The sequence below is a fragment of the Salvelinus alpinus genome, chromosome 25, assembly GCF_045679555.1.
Source record: "Salvelinus alpinus chromosome 25, SLU_Salpinus.1, whole genome shotgun sequence".
NCBI lineage: Eukaryota > Metazoa > Chordata > Actinopteri > Salmoniformes > Salmonidae > Salvelinus > Salvelinus alpinus.
The window spans coordinates 44185478-44204201 of NC_092110.1; the positions used below are offsets into that span (position 1 = coordinate 44185478).

At 44.0% G+C, this 18724-nt stretch overlaps 1 protein-coding gene across 8 annotated transcripts in view; it reads right to left on the minus strand.

The window, feature by feature from the left end:
- The window catches only part of smoc1 (SPARC related modular calcium binding 1), a 199286-nt gene that overhangs the window by 91956 nt on the left and 88606 nt on the right, over positions 1-18724 (minus strand). For 7 of the 8 annotated variants that reach the window (XM_071366902.1, XM_071366901.1, XM_071366900.1 and 4 more), the window contains one exon: positions 3047-3239. In XM_071366902.1, the coding sequence (XP_071223003.1) occupies positions 3047-3239 (193 nt within the window). The remainder of the gene's footprint in view (positions 1-3046; positions 3240-18724) is intronic. The other variant, XM_071366899.1, reaches the window with a different exon arrangement.

Below are 18724 nucleotides of genomic sequence, written 5' to 3' on the forward strand. Positions count from 1 at the left end.
TCTACTGTAAAGATTAATACGACAACACACAGTGTACTGTAAAGATTAATACGACAACACAGTATACTGTAAAGATTAATACGACAACACAGTGTACTGTAAAGATTAATACGACAACACACAGTGTACTGTAAAGATTAATACGACAACACACATTGTACTGTAAAGATTAATACGACAACACACACAGTCTACTGTAAAGATTAATACGACAACACACAGTGTACTGTAAAGATTAATACGACAACACACAGTGTACTGTAAAGATTTATACGACAACACACACAGTGTACTGTAAAGATTAATACGACAACACCCGGTGTACTGTAAAGATTAATACGACAACACAGTCTACTGTAAAGATTAATACGACAACACACAGTGTACTGTAAAGATTAATACGACAACACACAGTGTACTGTAAAGATTAATACGACAACACACACAGTGTACTGTAAAGATTAATACGACAACACCCAGTGTACTGTAAAGATTAATACGACAACACAGTATACTGTAAAGATTAATACGACAACACAGTGTACTGTAAAGATTAATACGACAACACACAGTGTACTGTAAAGATTAATACGACAACACACAGTGTACTGTAAAGATTAATACGTCAACACACACAGTGTACTGTAAAGATGAATACGACAACACACACAGTCTACTGTAAAGATTAATACGACAACACACAGTGTACTGTAAAGATTAATACGACAACACACACAGTCTACTGTAAAGATTAATACGACAACACACAGTGTACTGTAAAGATTAATACGACAACACACAGTGTACTGTAAAGATTAATACGACAACACACAGTGTACTGTAAAGATTAATACGACAACACACACAGTCTACTGTAAAGATTAATACGACAACACACAGTGTACTGTAAAGATGAATACGACAACACACACAGTCTACTGTAAAGATTAATACGACAACACACAGTGTACTGTAAAGATTAATACGACAACAAACAGTGTACTGTAAAGATTAATACGTCAACACACACAGTGTACTGTAAAGATGAATACGACAACACACACAGTCTACTGTAAAGATTAATACGACAACACACAGTGTACTGTAAAGATTAATACGACAACACACACAGTCTACTGTAAAGATTAATACGACAACACACAGTGTACTGTAAAGATTAATACGACAACACACAGTGTACTGTAAAGATTAATACGACAACACACAGTGTACTGTAAAGATTAATACGACAACACACACAGTCTACTGTAAAGATTAATACGACAACACACAGTGTACTGTAAAGATGAATACGACAACACACACAGTCTACTGTAAAGATTAATACGACAACACACAGTGTACTGTAAAGATTAATACGACAACACAGTGTACTGTAAAGATTAATACGACAACACAGTGTACTGTAAAGATTAATACGACAACACACAGTGTACTGTAAAGATTAATACGACAACACACAGTGTACTGTAAAGATTAATACGACAACACAGTGTACTGTAAAGATTAATACGACAACACACAGTGTACTGTAAAGATTAATACGACAACACACACAGTGTACTGTAAAGATTAACACGACAACACACACAGTCTACTGTAAAGATTAATACGACAACACAGTGTACTATAAAGATTAATACGACAACACAGTGTACTGTAAAGATTAATACGACAACACAGTGTACTGTAAAGATTAATACGACAACACACAGTGTACTGTAAAGATGAATACGACAACACACAGTGTACTGTAAAGATTAATACGACAACATAGTGTACTTTAAAGATTAATACGACAACACAGTGTACTGTAAAGATTAATACGACAACACAGAGTGTACTGTAAAGATGAATACAACAACACACAGTGTACTGTAAAGATTAATACGACAACACACAGTGTACTGTAAAGATTAATACGACAACACACAGTGTACTGTAAAGATTAATACGACAACACCGTGTACTGTAAAGATTAATACGACAACACCGTGTACTGTAAAGATTAATACGACAACAAACACAGTGTACTGTAAAGGTTGTTCTGGAGTGAGAGTGATGATGCCTCATGTTTAATCTATTATCTATCAGCCCTGGTTTGTTTTAAATGTCTCAACTCTGTGTATTTACCTGCAGTTAATTAATTATAATTAAGCAATAAGGCCCGAGGGGGGTGTGATATATGGCCAATATACCACAGCTAAAGTCTGTTCTTACGCACGACGCAACGCGGAGTGCCCGGACACAGCCCTTAGCCGTGGTATATTGGCCATATATCCCATACCCCCAAGGTGCCTTATTGCTATTATAAACTGGTTACCAATGTAATTAGAGCAGTAAAAATAAATGTTTAGTCATACCCGTGGTATACGGTCTGATATACTATGCCTGTCAGCCAATCAGCATTCCAGGCTTGAACCACGCAAGTTTATAATTCTATAAAACGTTACGTTGTGCCTAAGAACAGCCCTTAGCTGTGGTATATTGGCCATATACCCCATCCCCTTCGAGCCTTATTGCTTAAAAATACTTTTGTAAAAGTCCTTTAATAAGCAATCTCAGAAAAGGAGACATCCTCAATACAGTCAAACAACCCATTTCATGAATTCTATTGGTTTTCTGAGGACGTATCCATTCCCCAGAGAGATATCTCTAAATAAACACATACATATGTTTATTTAATCATATTCAACAGTTAAGTTAAATAAATGAAAGCTTGATGAAATGTCAAAGTTAAGAGACATTTTCCCAGCCTGGTCACCAGATCTCCTTGTGCCGTCTTGCCAACTCCTACGGTCATCATAGACAGCACAAACAGAGCTGGGACCAGGCTACCATCTTCATTTAGTGATCAACAACATGGTGTGTGCGTGTGTGTGTGTGTGTGTGTGTGTGTGTGTGTGTGTGTGTGTGTGTGTGTGTGTGTGTGTGTGTGTGTGTGTGTGTGTGTGTGTGTGTGTGTGTGTGTGTGTGTGTGTGTGTGTGTGTGTGTGTGTGTGTGTGTGTGTGTGTGTGTGTGTACCTGGTAGAGGTGCCTGGTATGGGTCTCCCTGTGTCTACTAGAACACACCAACAGTACCCAGTGGACTGGTGGCACTGTACAGGCTTGTAGAGGCCCCCTGGCCCACAGTCTGGGATGAAGATGGCCTCACGGGGGTTCTGACGGGCCTCGTCCAGGGCACTCTGTCTCTCCTGGTCACAAGAGGGAACTTTCTCTAAAACCATGAGAAACACACTCAATACACACACAGACAACATTACAAATAGTCCAATATACTGACACGCACAGACAACATGACAAACAGCAAACATACTCAGGGGGACAGACAGGAGGACAAACAAACAGGCAGACAGCCAGACAGACAGGAGGACAAACAAACAGACAAACAGCCAGCCAGCCAGCCAGCCAGCCAGCCAGCCAGCCAGACAGACAGAGACAGACAGACAGACAGACAGACAGACAGACAGACAGAGACAGACAGACAGACAGACAGACAGACAGACAGACAGACAGACAGACAGACAGACAGACAGACAGACAGACAGACAGACAGACAGACAGTCCAGCCAGCCCTGTATCTTATTAGACAGATTTACTGGAACAAAATGATGAAATACAAAATGTGAGGGAGAAACTCAGTGAAGATCATACCGCACATTAACAGGGAGAGAAGCAGCTGGGAGAGACAGAGAGAGAGAGAGAGAGAGAGAGAGACAGAGACAGAGACAGAGACAGAGACAGAGAGAGAGAGAGAGAGAGAGAGAGAGAGAGAGAGAGAGAGAGAGAGAGAGAGAGAGAGAGAGAGAGAGAGAGAGAGAGAGACAGAGAGACAGAGAGACAGAGAGAGAGAGACAGAGAGAGAGAAACTGAAACTGAGCTGCACTTCCTAACCTCCTGCCCAATGTATGACCATATTAGAGAGACATATTTCCCACAGATTACACAGATCCACAAAGAATTTGAAAACAAATCCAATTTTGATAAACTCCCATATCTACTGGGAGAAATTCCACAGTGTGCCATCACAGCAGCAAGATTTGTGACCTGTTGCCACAAGAAAAGGGCAACCAGTGAAGAACAAACACCATTGTAAATACAACCCATATTTATGCTTATTTATTTTAACTTGTGTGCTTTAACCATTTGTACATTGTTACAACACTGTATATATATAATATAACATTTGTAATGTCTTTATTGTTTTGAAACTTCTGTATGTGTAATGTTTACTGTTAATTTGTATTGTTTATTTCACTTTTGTATAATATCTACCTCACTTGCTTTGGCAATGTTAACACATGTTTCCCATGCCAATAAAGCCCCTTGAATTGAATTGAATTGAATTGAGAGAGAGAGAGAAAAAAAAGAGAGAGAGAGAAAAAAAGAGAGAGAGAGAGAGACAGAGAGAGAGAGAAAGAAAGAGAGAGAGAGAGAAAACAGAGAGAGAGAGAGAGAGAGCTAGAGACAGAGAGAGACAGAGAGAGAGAGAGAGACAGAGAGAGAGAGAGAGAGAGAGAGAGCTAGAGAGAGAGAGCGAGAGAGAGAGAGCTAGAGAGAGAGCTAGAGAGAGAGACAGAGAGAGAGAGCTAGAGAGAGAGAGAGCTAGAGAGAGAGACAGAGAGAGAGAGCTAGAGAGAGAGAGCTAGAGAGAGAGAGCTAGAGAGAGAGAGAGACAGAGAGAGGCAGAGAGAGAGAGAGAGAGAGAGAGAGAGGTCACGATCAGATGAGCTCCTGCATTTTTCAGCATTTTCTTTAAAAAAGATACATTTAGAGTTAGATAAACTTGGATTTTTTGTCAGGAACCCATACAGGATGCTACCCTCTACAACATAACCCTCACTTCAAATCAAAACTCAAAACCTACAACCTGATTTTGGACGGATTTACGGAATCACCTGGAAGGTTCACATCTACCAAGGATTAATTATTCTATACAGCAAATCCTCTGGAAAACAACAGAAACCTGAGAACACCACCCAACCTGGAACTGAGTGAGTAATGTTTAGTCTGAAACTATATTTGATTTCCAAAAGCCAAGAAGAAAAATACATGACACTACTTTATAAGGACTGAATAGTAACATATTTCTGCCAAGCTTGATACAGCTTCAACTAGCACTTAAGTGTCAAGTGAGAGGTGTCAAAGCCCATTAGCCCAACAATGGCAGGAGAGTCGAATAGTCTACCCCAACCAAATGGAGAGGCCTTAGAAGCTGCCTCCCGCTGCTCAGAAGTAATTAGAATACAGTACCCTGTGCATGTAAAAAATGACAAGACAAGAAAAGATCACAAAATGAAGCTCCTTATGGAAAATCAAGAGACACTTTTTGCTGACTATTACAAAAATGGGAACATCAGCAACCTTATCTTCCACACAAACCATCCCCAGGCATGGCACAGTGCTATATTAGCACACTACCCCTCTGTTAAGAGAGGGGGGGTTAACGAGGGGTGGAAACTCAGGATTCTTGACAACGAGGACGAGGAGTCAGCTAATATAAACCTATATAAGTCTGGAACAGTATTGGTACAGGGCAACCACAAACAGTTTCAGCTGGACTTTCACCTAATCAAAGAATTAGCCCAGCAGGAGAAGCTCTCCCTTGATAAAGATACCCCCACCCCAAGTGGGTCAGACCAAACCTCTTCACCATATAACCCCACAGACGAGCAACCCTCAGCAGACAGTCAACCTCCCAGTACAGGGTACTTCTCCCTCATTGAAATGAAGGATAAATTCACCCAGCTGGAGGTAAGGCAGGTGGAGCTGGAACAGCAGGTGATCACACTCCAGTCAGCACAGACCCAGACAACAGTCCAGCACAACAACACCCCCTTAACCAGACCTGGAGAGCTGGAGGTGGAGAAAGACATATCTGCACTATGGACAGTGGTGAGACAACATCAACAGGAGAAAGAGCAGGAGCAGGAGAAGAACAGAGCACTAGAGGAGAGGATCAGACTGCTGGAGGAGAGGTTGAGGGGGATGGCATATGACAGAGAACAACCCACTAGGGAGGTGGCCATCCCCACAGAGACGCCAGCAGAACAGCCCACCTCAGCACCCGACAAAAGTCTCGACACCATTGCAGAACAGTCCACACCAGACCCTGATCATAGAAACGACATCACAACAGAACAGACAAAAGAAAAACCCCAAGCCCAGCAGCTCTCACCCCCTCTGAGCACCCCCCCTGTCAGCCACCCTGATAGCCCTCCTGACAACCCCCCCACACCCACTGAGGACAAACACAAGACACAGATTGTCCTTCTTATGGACTCAAATGGGAAATAAAAAGAAGAAAAAATACTTTTTCCCAAACACAGTGTGTCTAAACTCTGGTGTCCAAACACCCAGCGCGCCCTAGACCTTCTGTCTGAGGACAAACTAGGCTCACCTAGCCACATAATAATACACACAGGCACAAACGACCTGAGAGCACAGCAGGAAAGGGTGGCCACAGCACTGAAGGGAGTGATTGAAAAAGCTTCTTCTACTTTCCCCAACGCACAAGTGGTTATCTCCACCCTGCTACCACGAAAAGACTTCCACCCTGCTACAATACAGCGGGTAAACGCAAGCATTTCCCGTGACTGTGCCTCAAAACCAAATGTTTTTCTGGCCCACCACTCCACCCTGGACTTGAACAGCCTCTATGACCAGGTCCACCTCTACAAGGCAGCAGTGCCCACCTTTGCCCGGGCTCTAAAGGACATCGCTCTCAAACAAAGCCCCAACACTTCACACAGGAGCAAGAGATCAATAGACACCCCACCCAGACCAGCGAGACACCCTCCAAGACCTCCAGGACCCCCCCCTGGACCTACACACCCCCCCACATCAACCATGCCCACACCCAATTTAGGCCCCCTCAGATCAGACCCATGCCACTCCTGCCCACCCCATGCACCCCACCCCCGCAAAGAGGGCATCAACATGGAAGTCACACATACGCCCAGGTAGTGAGCGGGCAAACAGGCCCAACCCCCACTCTTACACTCGCCCAAGCCAACGGCATGTACCAGATGCTCAGCAGGCTCTGCTCACACTTACTGGCCTGAGGCCAAACCCCGACCAACAACATTGGACACTTTATGGAACAAAAAGCCTTCACTATATCATCCTGGAATATCCAAGGCCTGAGGTCATCTGCCTTTGGCCTAAAGAGCAGGAACCCGGACTTCACCAAAGAAATCGGTAATGCAGACATTGTCATCCTGCAAGAAACATGGTATAGAGGAGACGGACCCACTGGTTGCCCTCTAGGTTACAGAGAGCTGGTAGTCCCATCCACCAAACTACCAGGTGTGAAACAGGGAAGGGACTCAGGGGGAATGCTAATTTGGTATAGAGCAGACCTAACTCACTCCATTAAATTAATCAAAACAGGAACATTTTACATTTGGCTAGAAATTCAAAAGGAAATTATCTTAACAGAGAAAAATGTCCTCCTGTGTGCTACCTATATCCCCCCACTAGAATCCCCATACTTTAATGAAGACAGCTTCTCCATCCTGGAGGGGGAAATCAATCATTTCCAGGCCCAGGGACATGTATTAGTCTGTGGCGACCTAAATGCCAGAACTGGACAGGAACCTGACACCCTCAGCACACAGGGGGACAAACACCTACCTGGAGGTGACAGCATTCCCTCCCCCATATGCCCACCTAGGCACAACTATGACAACATAACCAACAAAAACGGGTCACAACTCCTGCAGCTCTGTCGCACGCTGGGTATGTACATAGTCAATGGTAGGCTTCGAGGGGACTCCTATGGTAGGTACACCTATAGCTCATCTCTTGGCAGTAGCACTGTAGACTACTTTATCACTGACCTCAACCCAGAGTCTCTCAGAGCGTTCACAGTCAGCCCACTGACACCCCTATCAGACCACAGCAAAATCACAGTCTACTTGAACAGAGCAATACTCAATCATGAGGCATCAAAGCCAAAGGAACTGAGTAACATTAAGAAATGCTATAGATGGAAGGAATGCAGTTTGGAAACCTACCAAAAAACAATTAGGCAACAGCAAATTCAATCCCTTTTAGACAACTTCCTGGGTAAAACGTTCCACTGCAATAGTGAAGGTGTAAACTTGGCAGTAGAAAATCTTAACAGTATATTTGACCTCTCAGCTTCCCTATCAAATCTAAAAATCTCAAATAGAAAACCGAAGAAAATGAACAACAATGACAAATGGTTTGATAAAGAATGCAAAAATCTAAGAAATAAATTGAGAAACCTGTCCAACCAAAAACATAGAGACCCGGAAAACCTGAGTCTACGCCTTCACTATGGTGAATCACTAAAACAATACAGAAATACACTACGGAAAAAGAAGGAACAGCACGTCAGAAATCAGCTCAATGTAATTGAAGAATCCATAGACTCTAACCAATTCTGGGAAAATTGGAAAACACTAAACAAACAACAACACGAAGAATTATCTATCCAAAATGGAGATGTATGGGTAAACCACTTCTCCAATCTTTTTGGCTCTATAACAAAGAATAAAGAGCAAAAACATATACATGATCAAATACAAATCCTAGAATCAACTATTAAAGACTACCAGAACCCACTGGATTCTCCAATTACCTTGAATGAGTTACAGGACAAAATAAAAACCCTCCAACCCAAAAAGGCCTGTGGTGTTGATGGTATCCTTAATGAAATGATCAAATATACAGACAACAAATTCCAATTGGCTATATTAAAACTCTTTAACATCGTCCTTAGCTCTGGCATCTTCCCCAATATTTGGAACCAAGGACTGATCACCCCAATCCACAAAAGTGGAGACAAATTTGACCCCAATAACTACCGTGGAATATGCGTCAACAGTAACCTTGGGAAAATACTCTGCATTATCATTAACAGCAGACTCGTACATTTCCTCAATGAAAACAATGTACTGAGCAAATGTCAAATTGGCTTTTTACCAAATTACCGTACAACAGACCATGTATTCACCCTACACACCCTAATTGACAACCAAACAAACCAAAACAAAGGCAAAGTCTTCTCATGCTTTGTTGATTTCAAAAAAGCCTTCGACTCAATTTGGCATGAGGGTCTGCTATACAAATTGATGGAAAGTGGTGTTGGGGGTAAAACATACGACATCATAAAATCCATGTACACAAACAACAAGTGTGCGGTTAAAATTGGCAAAAAACACACACATTTCTTCACACAGGGTCGTGGGGTGAGACAGGGATGCAGCTTAAGCCCCACCCTCTTCAACATATATATCAACGAATTGGCGCGGGCACTAGAACAGTCTGCAGCACCCGGTCTCACCCTACTAGAATCCGAAGTCAAATGTCTACTGTTTGCTGATGATCTGGTGCTTCTGTCACCAACCAAGGAGGGCCTACAGCAGCACCTAGATCTTCTGCACAGATTCTGTCAGACCTGGGCCCTGACAGTAAATCTCAGTAAGACCAAAATAATGGTGTTCCAAAAAAGGTCCAGTCGCCAGGACCACAAATTCCATCTAGACACCGTTGCCCTAGAGCACACAAAAAACTATACATACCTCGGCCTAAACATCAGCACCACAGGTAGCTTCCACAGAGCTGTGAACGATCTGAGAGACAAGGCAAGAAGGGCATTCTATGCCATCAAAAGGAACATAAATTTCAACATACCAATTAGGATCTGGCTAAAAATACTTGAATCAGTCATAGAGCCCATTGCCCTTTATGGTTGTGAGGTCTGGGGTCCGCTCACCAACCAAGATTTCACAAAATGGGACAAACACCAAATTGAGACTCTGCATGCAGAATTCTGCAAAAATATCCTCCGTGTACAACGTAGAACACCAAATAATGCATGCAGAGCAGAATTAGGCCGATACCCACTAATTATCAAAATCCAGAAAAGAGCCGTTAAATTCTACAACCACCTAAAAGGAAGCGATTCCCAAACCTTCCATAACAAAGCCATCACCTACAGAGAGATGAACCTGGAGAAGAGTCCCCTAAGCAAGCTGGTCCTAGGGCTCTGTTCACAAACACAAACACACCCCACAGAGCCCCAGGACAACAGCACAATTAGACCCAACCAAATCATGAGAAAACAAAAAGATAATTACTTGACACATTGGAAAGAATTAACAAAAAAACAGAGCAAACTAGAATGCTATTTGGCCCTAAACAGAGAGTATACAGTGGCAGAATACCTAACCACTGTGACTGACCCAAACCTAAGGAAAGCTTTGACTATGTACAGACTCAGTGAGCATAGCCTTGCTATTGAGAAAGGCCGCCGTAGGCAGACATGGCTCTCAAGAGAAGACAGGCTATGTGCTCACTGCCCACAAAATGAGGTGGAAACTGAGCTGCACTTCCTAACCTCCTGCCCAATGTATGACCATATTAGAGAGACATATTTCCCTCAGATTACACAGATCCACAAAGAATTCGAAAACAAATCCAATTTTGATAAACTCCCATATCTACTGGGTGAAATTCCACAGTGTGCCATCACAGCAGCAAGATTTGTGACCTGTTGCCACAAGAAAAGGGCAACCAGTGAAGAACAAACACCATTGTAAATACAACCCATATTTATGTTTATTTATTTTAACTTGTGTGCTTTAACCATTTGTACATTGTTACAACACTGCATATATATAATATGACATTTGTAATGTCTTTATTGTTTTGAAACTTCTGTATGTGTAATGTTTACTGTTCATTTTTATTGTTTATTTGACTTTTGTATATTATCTACCTCACTTGCTTTGGCAATGTTAACACATGTTTCCCATGCCAATAAAGCCCCTTGAATTGAATTGAATTGAATTGAATTGAGAGAGAGAGAGAGAGAGAGAGACAGGCAGGGTACGGGCCAAGAGCAACAATGCAACATGTGGAAGCTCTAACAGCGTTTGCTGGCCGCTGAAGTGGGATTTTGCCACCCTACCTTCCATCCATTTCTCTTTTTCAATCAAGTGTGTTTATGAAACAGTAAGCTACAACAACAGCTCTAAGCTGCAGAGCTCTCTCTCTCTCTCTGTCTCTCTCTCTCTCTCTCTCTCTCTCTCTCTCTCTCTCTCTCCGTCTCTGTCTCTCTCTCTGTCTCTGTCTCTCTCTCTCTCTCTCTCTCTCTCTCTCTCTCTCTCTCTCTCTCTCTCCCTCTCTCTCTCTCTCCCTCTCTCTCTCTCTCTCTCTCTCCTCTCCTGTCCTCTCTTCTCGCTCTCCTTCCCTATCTCTCCTCTCCTCACAGCCTCTCATCTCCCCTCCGTACTGGTGTGTCTGGGTTCAGCACTAATAACAGTATGGTAGAGTATAGGACAGCTGGCGAAGGGAGCAGCGTGTACCAAATGGATCCCTACTCCTGTTTAACGTGGACTAACTGTGGACCAAGGGCCACATAGACGCACTTCAATGACATTACAGTGTAATCCACGTTGTTAGTGCGTCCCCTCATGTTGCTCATTATCACTATCATTATGTTAAGGACTGTTAAGATTTCACGTCTAGGAGACAGCGAGGGGGTGGGGGGGGGGGGACTGATGAACCTGGGCTGTTTTGGGAGTCTCACTCTAAATTATTTATCTCTGTTTATTATACAGAGAGGGTATACTGGCGCCAGGAGTTGCAATGATTCCTTTTTTATACATATACTTGGAAAAAAGGCTGCATGTAATCTCATGTCCCTGCCTGGTCCGTCTAGCTAATCCTCTCAGCTCTCTGTGGGTATGTGAAACGTACTGTATCCTGTCATCTTCGCCCGGCCGTCTCCATAGATCCTCATTTCTGCTCTATTGACTCTGTTATTTTTATTCACTTGTTCCCACCATCAAATCATCAGCCAACGCTGTGAAGGATGATAAACGCACAGCCTAAAGTAGACATGGTTTCCTAGAGAGACACCCCAAGAGGAAGAGAGGCTCAATGATAATTATATCATTCTTTTGCTGAACACATTGATTTGTTCTCCATTGGCTGTCCCCTCCTCTCCTCTCATGGCTGTCCCCTCCTCTCCTCTCATGACTGTCACCTCCTCTCCTCTCATGGCTGTCACGTCCTCTCCTCTCATGACTGTCACCTCCTCTCCTCTCATGGCTGTCACCTGCTCTCATGGCTGTCCCCTCCTCTCATGGCTGTCCCCTCCGCTCCTCTCATGGCTGTCCCCTGCTCTCATGGCTGTCCCCTCCGCTCCTCTCATGGCTGTCCCCTCCTCTCATGGCTGTCCCCTGCTCTCATGGCTGTCCCCTCCGCTCCTCTTATGGCTGTCCCCTCCGCTCCTCTCATGGCTGTCCTCTCCTCTCATGGCTGTCCTCTCCTCTCCTCTCCTCCCCTCTCCTCCCCTCCCCTCCCCTCTCCTCTCCTCTCCTCTCCTCTCCTGTCTGAGCTCTCCACATCTCCAAAGCAAAAGGTCAAAGAAAACAGTCCAGGACTCTAGAGTGGTAGCAGTTAAGAGCCTGCTATAAACACAATATTCTCTCTCTCTCTCTCTCTCTCTCTCTCTCTCTCTCTCTCTCTCTCTCTCTCTCTCTCTCTCTCTCTCTCTCTCTCTCTCTCTCTCTCTCTCTCTCTCTCTCTCTCTCTCTCTCTCTCTCTCTCTCTCTCTCTCTCTCTCTCTCTCTCTCTCTCTCTCTCTCTCTCTCTCTCTCTCTCTCTCTCTCTCTCTCTCTCTCTCTCTCTCTCTCTCTCTCTCTGTAAGACACTTAGCCAGCACCCCCTTTCTACTCTCCACACAATCACTTTCAGCTGTGGGGTAATCACTACAATGTTGTCTTTCAGCTGTGGGGTAATCACTACAATGGTGTCTTTCAGCTGTGAGGTAATCACTACAATGGTGTCTTTCAGCTGTGGGGTAATCACTACAATGGTGTCTTTCAGCTGTGAGGTAATCACTACAATGGTGTCTTTCAGCTGTGGGGTAATCACTACAATGGTGTCTTTCAGCTGTGGGGTAATCACTACAATGGTGTCTTTCAGCTGTGGGGTAATCACTACAATGGTGTCTTTCAGCTGTGGGGTAATCACTACAATGTTGTCTTTCAGCTGTGGGGTAATCACTACAATGGTGTCTTTCAGCTGTGGGGTAATCACTACAATGGTGTCTTTCAGCTGTGAGGTAATCACTACAATGGTGTCTTTCAGCTGTGGGGTAATCACTACAATGTTGTCTTTCAGCTGTGGGGTAATCACTACAATGTTGTCTTTCAGCTGTGGGGTAATCACTACAATGGTGTCTTTCAGCTGTGGGGTAATCACTACAATGGTGTCTTTCAGCTGTGGGGTAATCACTACAATGTTGTCTTTCAGCTGTGGGGTAATCACTACAATGGTGTCTTTCAGCTGTGGGGTAATCACTACAATGGTGTCTTTCAGCTGTGGGGTAATCACTACAATGTTGTCTTTCAGCTGTGGGGTAATCACTACAATGGTGTCTTTCAGCTGTGGGGTAATCACTACAATGGTGTCTTTCAGCTGTGGGGTAATCACTACAATGGTGTCTTTCAGCTGTGAGGTAATCACTACAATGTTGTCTTTCAGCTGTGGGGTAATCACTACAATGGTGTCTTTCAGCTGTGAGGTAATCACTACAATGTTGTCTTTCAGCTGTGGGGTAATCACTACAATGGTGTCTTTCAGCTGTGGGGTAATCACTACAATGTTGTCTTTCAGCTGTGAGGTAATCACTACAATGTTGTCTTTCAGCTGTGGGGTAATCACTACAATGGTGTCTTTCAGCTGTGGGGTAATCACTACAATGGTGTCTTTCAGCTGTGGGGTAATCACTACAATGGTGTCTTTCAGCTGTGGGGTAATCACTACAATGGTGTCTTTCAGCTGTGGGGTAATCACTACAATGGTGTCTTTCAGCTGTGGGGTAATCACTACAATGGTGTCTTTCAGCTGTGGGGTAATCACTACAATGGTGTCTTTCAGCTGTGGGGTAATCACTACAATGGTGTCTTTCAGCTGTGAGGTAATCACTACAATGGTGTCTTTCAGCTGTGGGGTAATCACTACAATGTTGTCTTTCAGCTGTGGGGTAATCACTACAATGGTGTCTTTCAGCTGTGGGGTAATCACTACAATGGTGTCTTTCAGCTGTGGGGTAATCACTACAATGGTGTGATTACAGCTGTGGGGTAATCACTACAATGGTGTCTTTCAGCTGTGGGGTAATCACTACAATGGTGTGATTACAGCTGTGGGGTAGTAATTACAATTTACACTGGAGTGATAGATGAGGATGTGCAAGTAGAAATACTGGTGTGCAAAAGAGCAGAAAAAAATATATATATATGGGGATGAGGTAGGTAGTTGGTTGGATGGGCTATTTACAGATGGGCTATGTACAGGTGCAGTGATCTGTGAGCTGCTCTGACAGCTGATGCTTAAAGCTAGTGAGGGAGATATGAGTCTCCAGGTTCAGTGATTTTTGCAATTCGTTCCAGTCATTGGCAGCAGAGAACTGGAAGGAAAGGCGACCAAAGTAGGAATTGGCTTTGGGGATGATCAGTGAGATATACCTGCTGGAGCGCATGCTACGGGTGGGTGCTGCTATGGTGACCAGTGAGCTGAGATAAGGCAGGGCTTTACCTAGCAAAGACTTGTAGATGACCTGGAGCCAGTGGGTTTGGCGACGAATATGTAGCGAGGACCAGCCAACGAGAGCATACAGGTCACAGTGGTGGGTGGCATATGGGGCTTTGGTAACAAAACGGATGGCACTGTGATTGACTGCATCCAATTTGCTGAGTAGAGTGTTGGAGGCTAATTTGTAAATGACGTCGCCGAAGTCAAGGATCGGCAGGATAGTCAGTTTTACGAGGGTAAGTTTGACAGCATGAGTGAAGGAGGCTTTGTTGTGAAATAGGAAGACGATTCTAGATGAACTCTCAGATTGTTAAGGAATACTTAAAGCTATAAAGCCCTGGACAAACCTGCTGTTCACTATTTAACAAACACACACACAGTCCCTGTCTGAGTGACAAAATATGCCTCCTCACACACACCCCCACACACACATACACACACAAACACAAACACACACACAGTCCCTGTCTGAGGAGTGACAAAATATGCCTCCTCACACACACCCCCACACACACACACACACAAACACAAACACACACACAGTCCCTGTCTGAGTGACAAAATATGCCTCCTCACACACACCCACACACACACACACACACACACCCCCACACACACATACACACACAAACACAAACACACACACAGTCCCTGTCTGAGGAGTGACAAAATATGCCTCCTCACACACACCCCCACACACACACACACACACAAACACAAACACACACACAGTCCCTGTCTGAGGAGTGACAAAATATGCCTCCACACACACACCCACACACACACACACACACACACACACCCACACACACACACACACCCACACACACACACACACACACACACACAGACACACACACACACACACACACACACACACACCCACACCCACACCCACACCCACACCCACACACACACACCCACACACACACACACAGTCCCTGTCTGAGGAGTGACGCAAGATCGTGTCCCTGTCCTCTCAGGACATGATATGTTAATGAGAAACAGGAAGCCAGTATTTCCACAGGAGTTCCAAAGAGCTGTCACTCTCAATCTGTTTTTACCAAGGATATAGCCTGGTTATTGTTATTTTATTGTCTTACTTTTATAACTTTAGTTTATTCAGCTAATCTTTTCTTTTTCGATGGTCAAGGGCTTGCAAGTACGCATTTGGCTCAATTGACAAATAACATTCCGTTTTATTTTATTTGAATACAGTCCTCCTCTCAGAATACAGTCCTCCTCTCAGAATACAGTCCTCCTCTCAGAATACAGTCCTCCTCTCAGAATACAGTCCTCCTCTCAGAATACAGTCCTCCTATCAGAATACAGTCCTCCTCTCAGAAGTACAGTCCTCCTCTCAGAATACAGTCCTCCTCTCACAATACAGTCCTCCTCTCAGAATACAGTCCTCCTCTCACAATACAGTCCTCCTCTCAGAAGTACAGTCCTCCTCTCAGAAGTACAGTCCTCCGTGGTCTGGCTGGTCTAGTGGTAATGTTGCAGCATCAGGTGTTTAAGGCATAGCCTCAACTCTGTTCCACTTGAAATATGTACCGTAATTCAAATCCACAAACCTTTGGGGAGCAACATTACAACATTATACCGGGACAGTTCTCTACTGCATCAATAGCCACTACAGGGAGAGGCAAATTGAGACAGACTGGCCAGGAATCAGACTCTGTTCGTGCTCTGGCAGGTCCAAGGGGAAGAGAGGGAGTCAGCAGTGTGATTCAGTCTGTACTGTAGTAAACTAGTCACCCAGTGTGATCCAGTCTGTACTGTAGTAAACTAGTCACCCAGTGTGATTCAGTCTGTACTGTAGTAAACTAGTCACCCAGTGTGATTCAGGCTGTACTGTACTAAACTAGTCACCCAGTGTGATTCAGTCTGTACTGTAGTAAACTAGTCACCCAGTGTGATTCAGTCTGTACTGTAGTAAACTCCTCACCCAGTGTGATTCAGTCTGTACTGTGGTAAACTAGTCACCCAGTGTGATCCAGTCTGTACTGTAGTAAACTAGTCACCCAGTGTGATCCAGTCTGTACTGTAGTAAACTAGTCACTCAGTGTGATCCAGTCTGTACTGTAGTAAACTCCTCACCCAGTGTGATCCAGTCTGTACTGTACTAAACTAGTCACCCAGTGTGATCCAGTCTGTACTGTAGTAAACTCCCCACTCACTTCTGCTTCGTAAATGACACCCTATTCCCTAAATAGGGTCCTATTTTGGATGCACCCTGCGTATCTATATAGAGAATAGTGTTTTATTTGGTATGCACCCTCTATCTATGAGTCACTATTCTAACACACCCCCCCCCCCCCCAGCCCCCTCTATCCTTTTCTCCCTCCCTCAGACTATGTTCTGAAGCGTGAAACCGACACGGGTCCAGAGAGTCCGACTGGGCATGCCTAGAGGCTGCTGTAAGCGATCAGGGTTAATTGTCACGGAGACACAGAGAGCTAAACAAATTAAACCCAGAGAAACACAATCCCAACGTTGTCAGCTATCCTCTTCCCCATCGCTGTTTCACCTCTTTAAGTATTTAATTTGTAAAGGTCTGGAAACAGAGAAGTTATGCAACGTGTCTCCTGAGAGGCAATGATCTGGCAGTAGCATCACGGAGAGACTTACAGCCACGTCTGAGAGACCAGAATATATTAGATTATCTGGCAGTAGCATCATGGAGAGACTTACAACCACGTCTGAGAGACCAGAATATATTAGATTATCTGGCAGTAGCATCATGGAGAGACTTACAACCACGTCTGAGAGACCAGAATATATTAGATTATCTAGCAGAAGCATCATGGAGAGACTTACAGCTACATCTGAGAGACCAGAATATATTAGATGATCTGGCAGTAATTTCATAGAGACCAGAATATATTAGATGATCTAGCAGTAGCATCATGGAGAGACTTACAACCACGTCTGAGAGACCAGAATATATTAGATGATCTGGCAGTAATGTCATAGAGACCAGAATATATTAGCTGATACTAGCTTCAATGCCATTACAACTCTCCTTCCGTGGCCTCCAACTGCTCTTAAATGCAAGTAAAACTAAATGCATGCTTTTCAACCGATCGCTGCCCGCACCTGCCCGCCCGTCCAGCATCACTACTATGGATGGTTCTGACTTAGAATATGTGGACAACTACAAATACCTAGGTGTCTGGTTAGACTGTAAACTCTCCTTCCAGACTCACATCAAACATCTCCAATCTAAAGTTAAATCTAGAATCAACTTCCTATTTTGCAACAAATCATCCTTCACTCATGCTGCCAAACATACTCTCGTAAAACTGACCATCCTACCGATCCTCGACTTCGGCGATTTACAAAATAGCCTCCAACACTCTACTCAACAAATTGGATGCAGTCTATCACAGTGCCATCCGTTTTGTCACCAAAGCCCCATATACTACCCACCACTGCGACCTGTACGCTCTCGTTGGCTGGCCCTCGCTTCATACTCGTCGCCAAACCCACTGGCTCCAGGTCATCTACAAGTCTCTGCTAGGTAAAGCCCCGCCTTATCTCAGCTCACTGGTCACCATAGCAGCACCCATCCGTAGCATGCGCTCCAGCAGGTATCTCACTGATCATCCCCAAAGCCAATTCCTCCTTTGGCCGCCTCTCCTTCCAGTTCTCTGCTGCCAATGACTGGAACGAACTGCAAAAATCACTAAAGCTGGAGACTCTTACCTCCCTCACTAACTTTAAGCACCAGCTGTCAGTGCAGCTCACAGATCACTGCACCTGTACATAGCTCATCTGTAAATAGCCCATACAATTTACCTCATCCCCATACTGTATTTATTTATTTATCTTGCTCCTTTGCACCCCAGTATCTCAACTTGCACATTCAACTTCTGCACATCTACCATTGCAGTGTTTAATTGCTATATTGTAATTACTTCGCCACCATGGCCTATTTATTGCCTTACCTCTCCTATCCTACCTCATTTGCACATGCTGTATATATAATTTTCTACTGTGTTATTGATTGAATGTTTGTTATTTCCATGTGTAACTCTGTGTTGTTGTATGAGTAGAACTGCTTTGCTTTATCTTGGCCAGGTCGTAGTTGCAAATGAGAACTTGTTCTCAACTAGC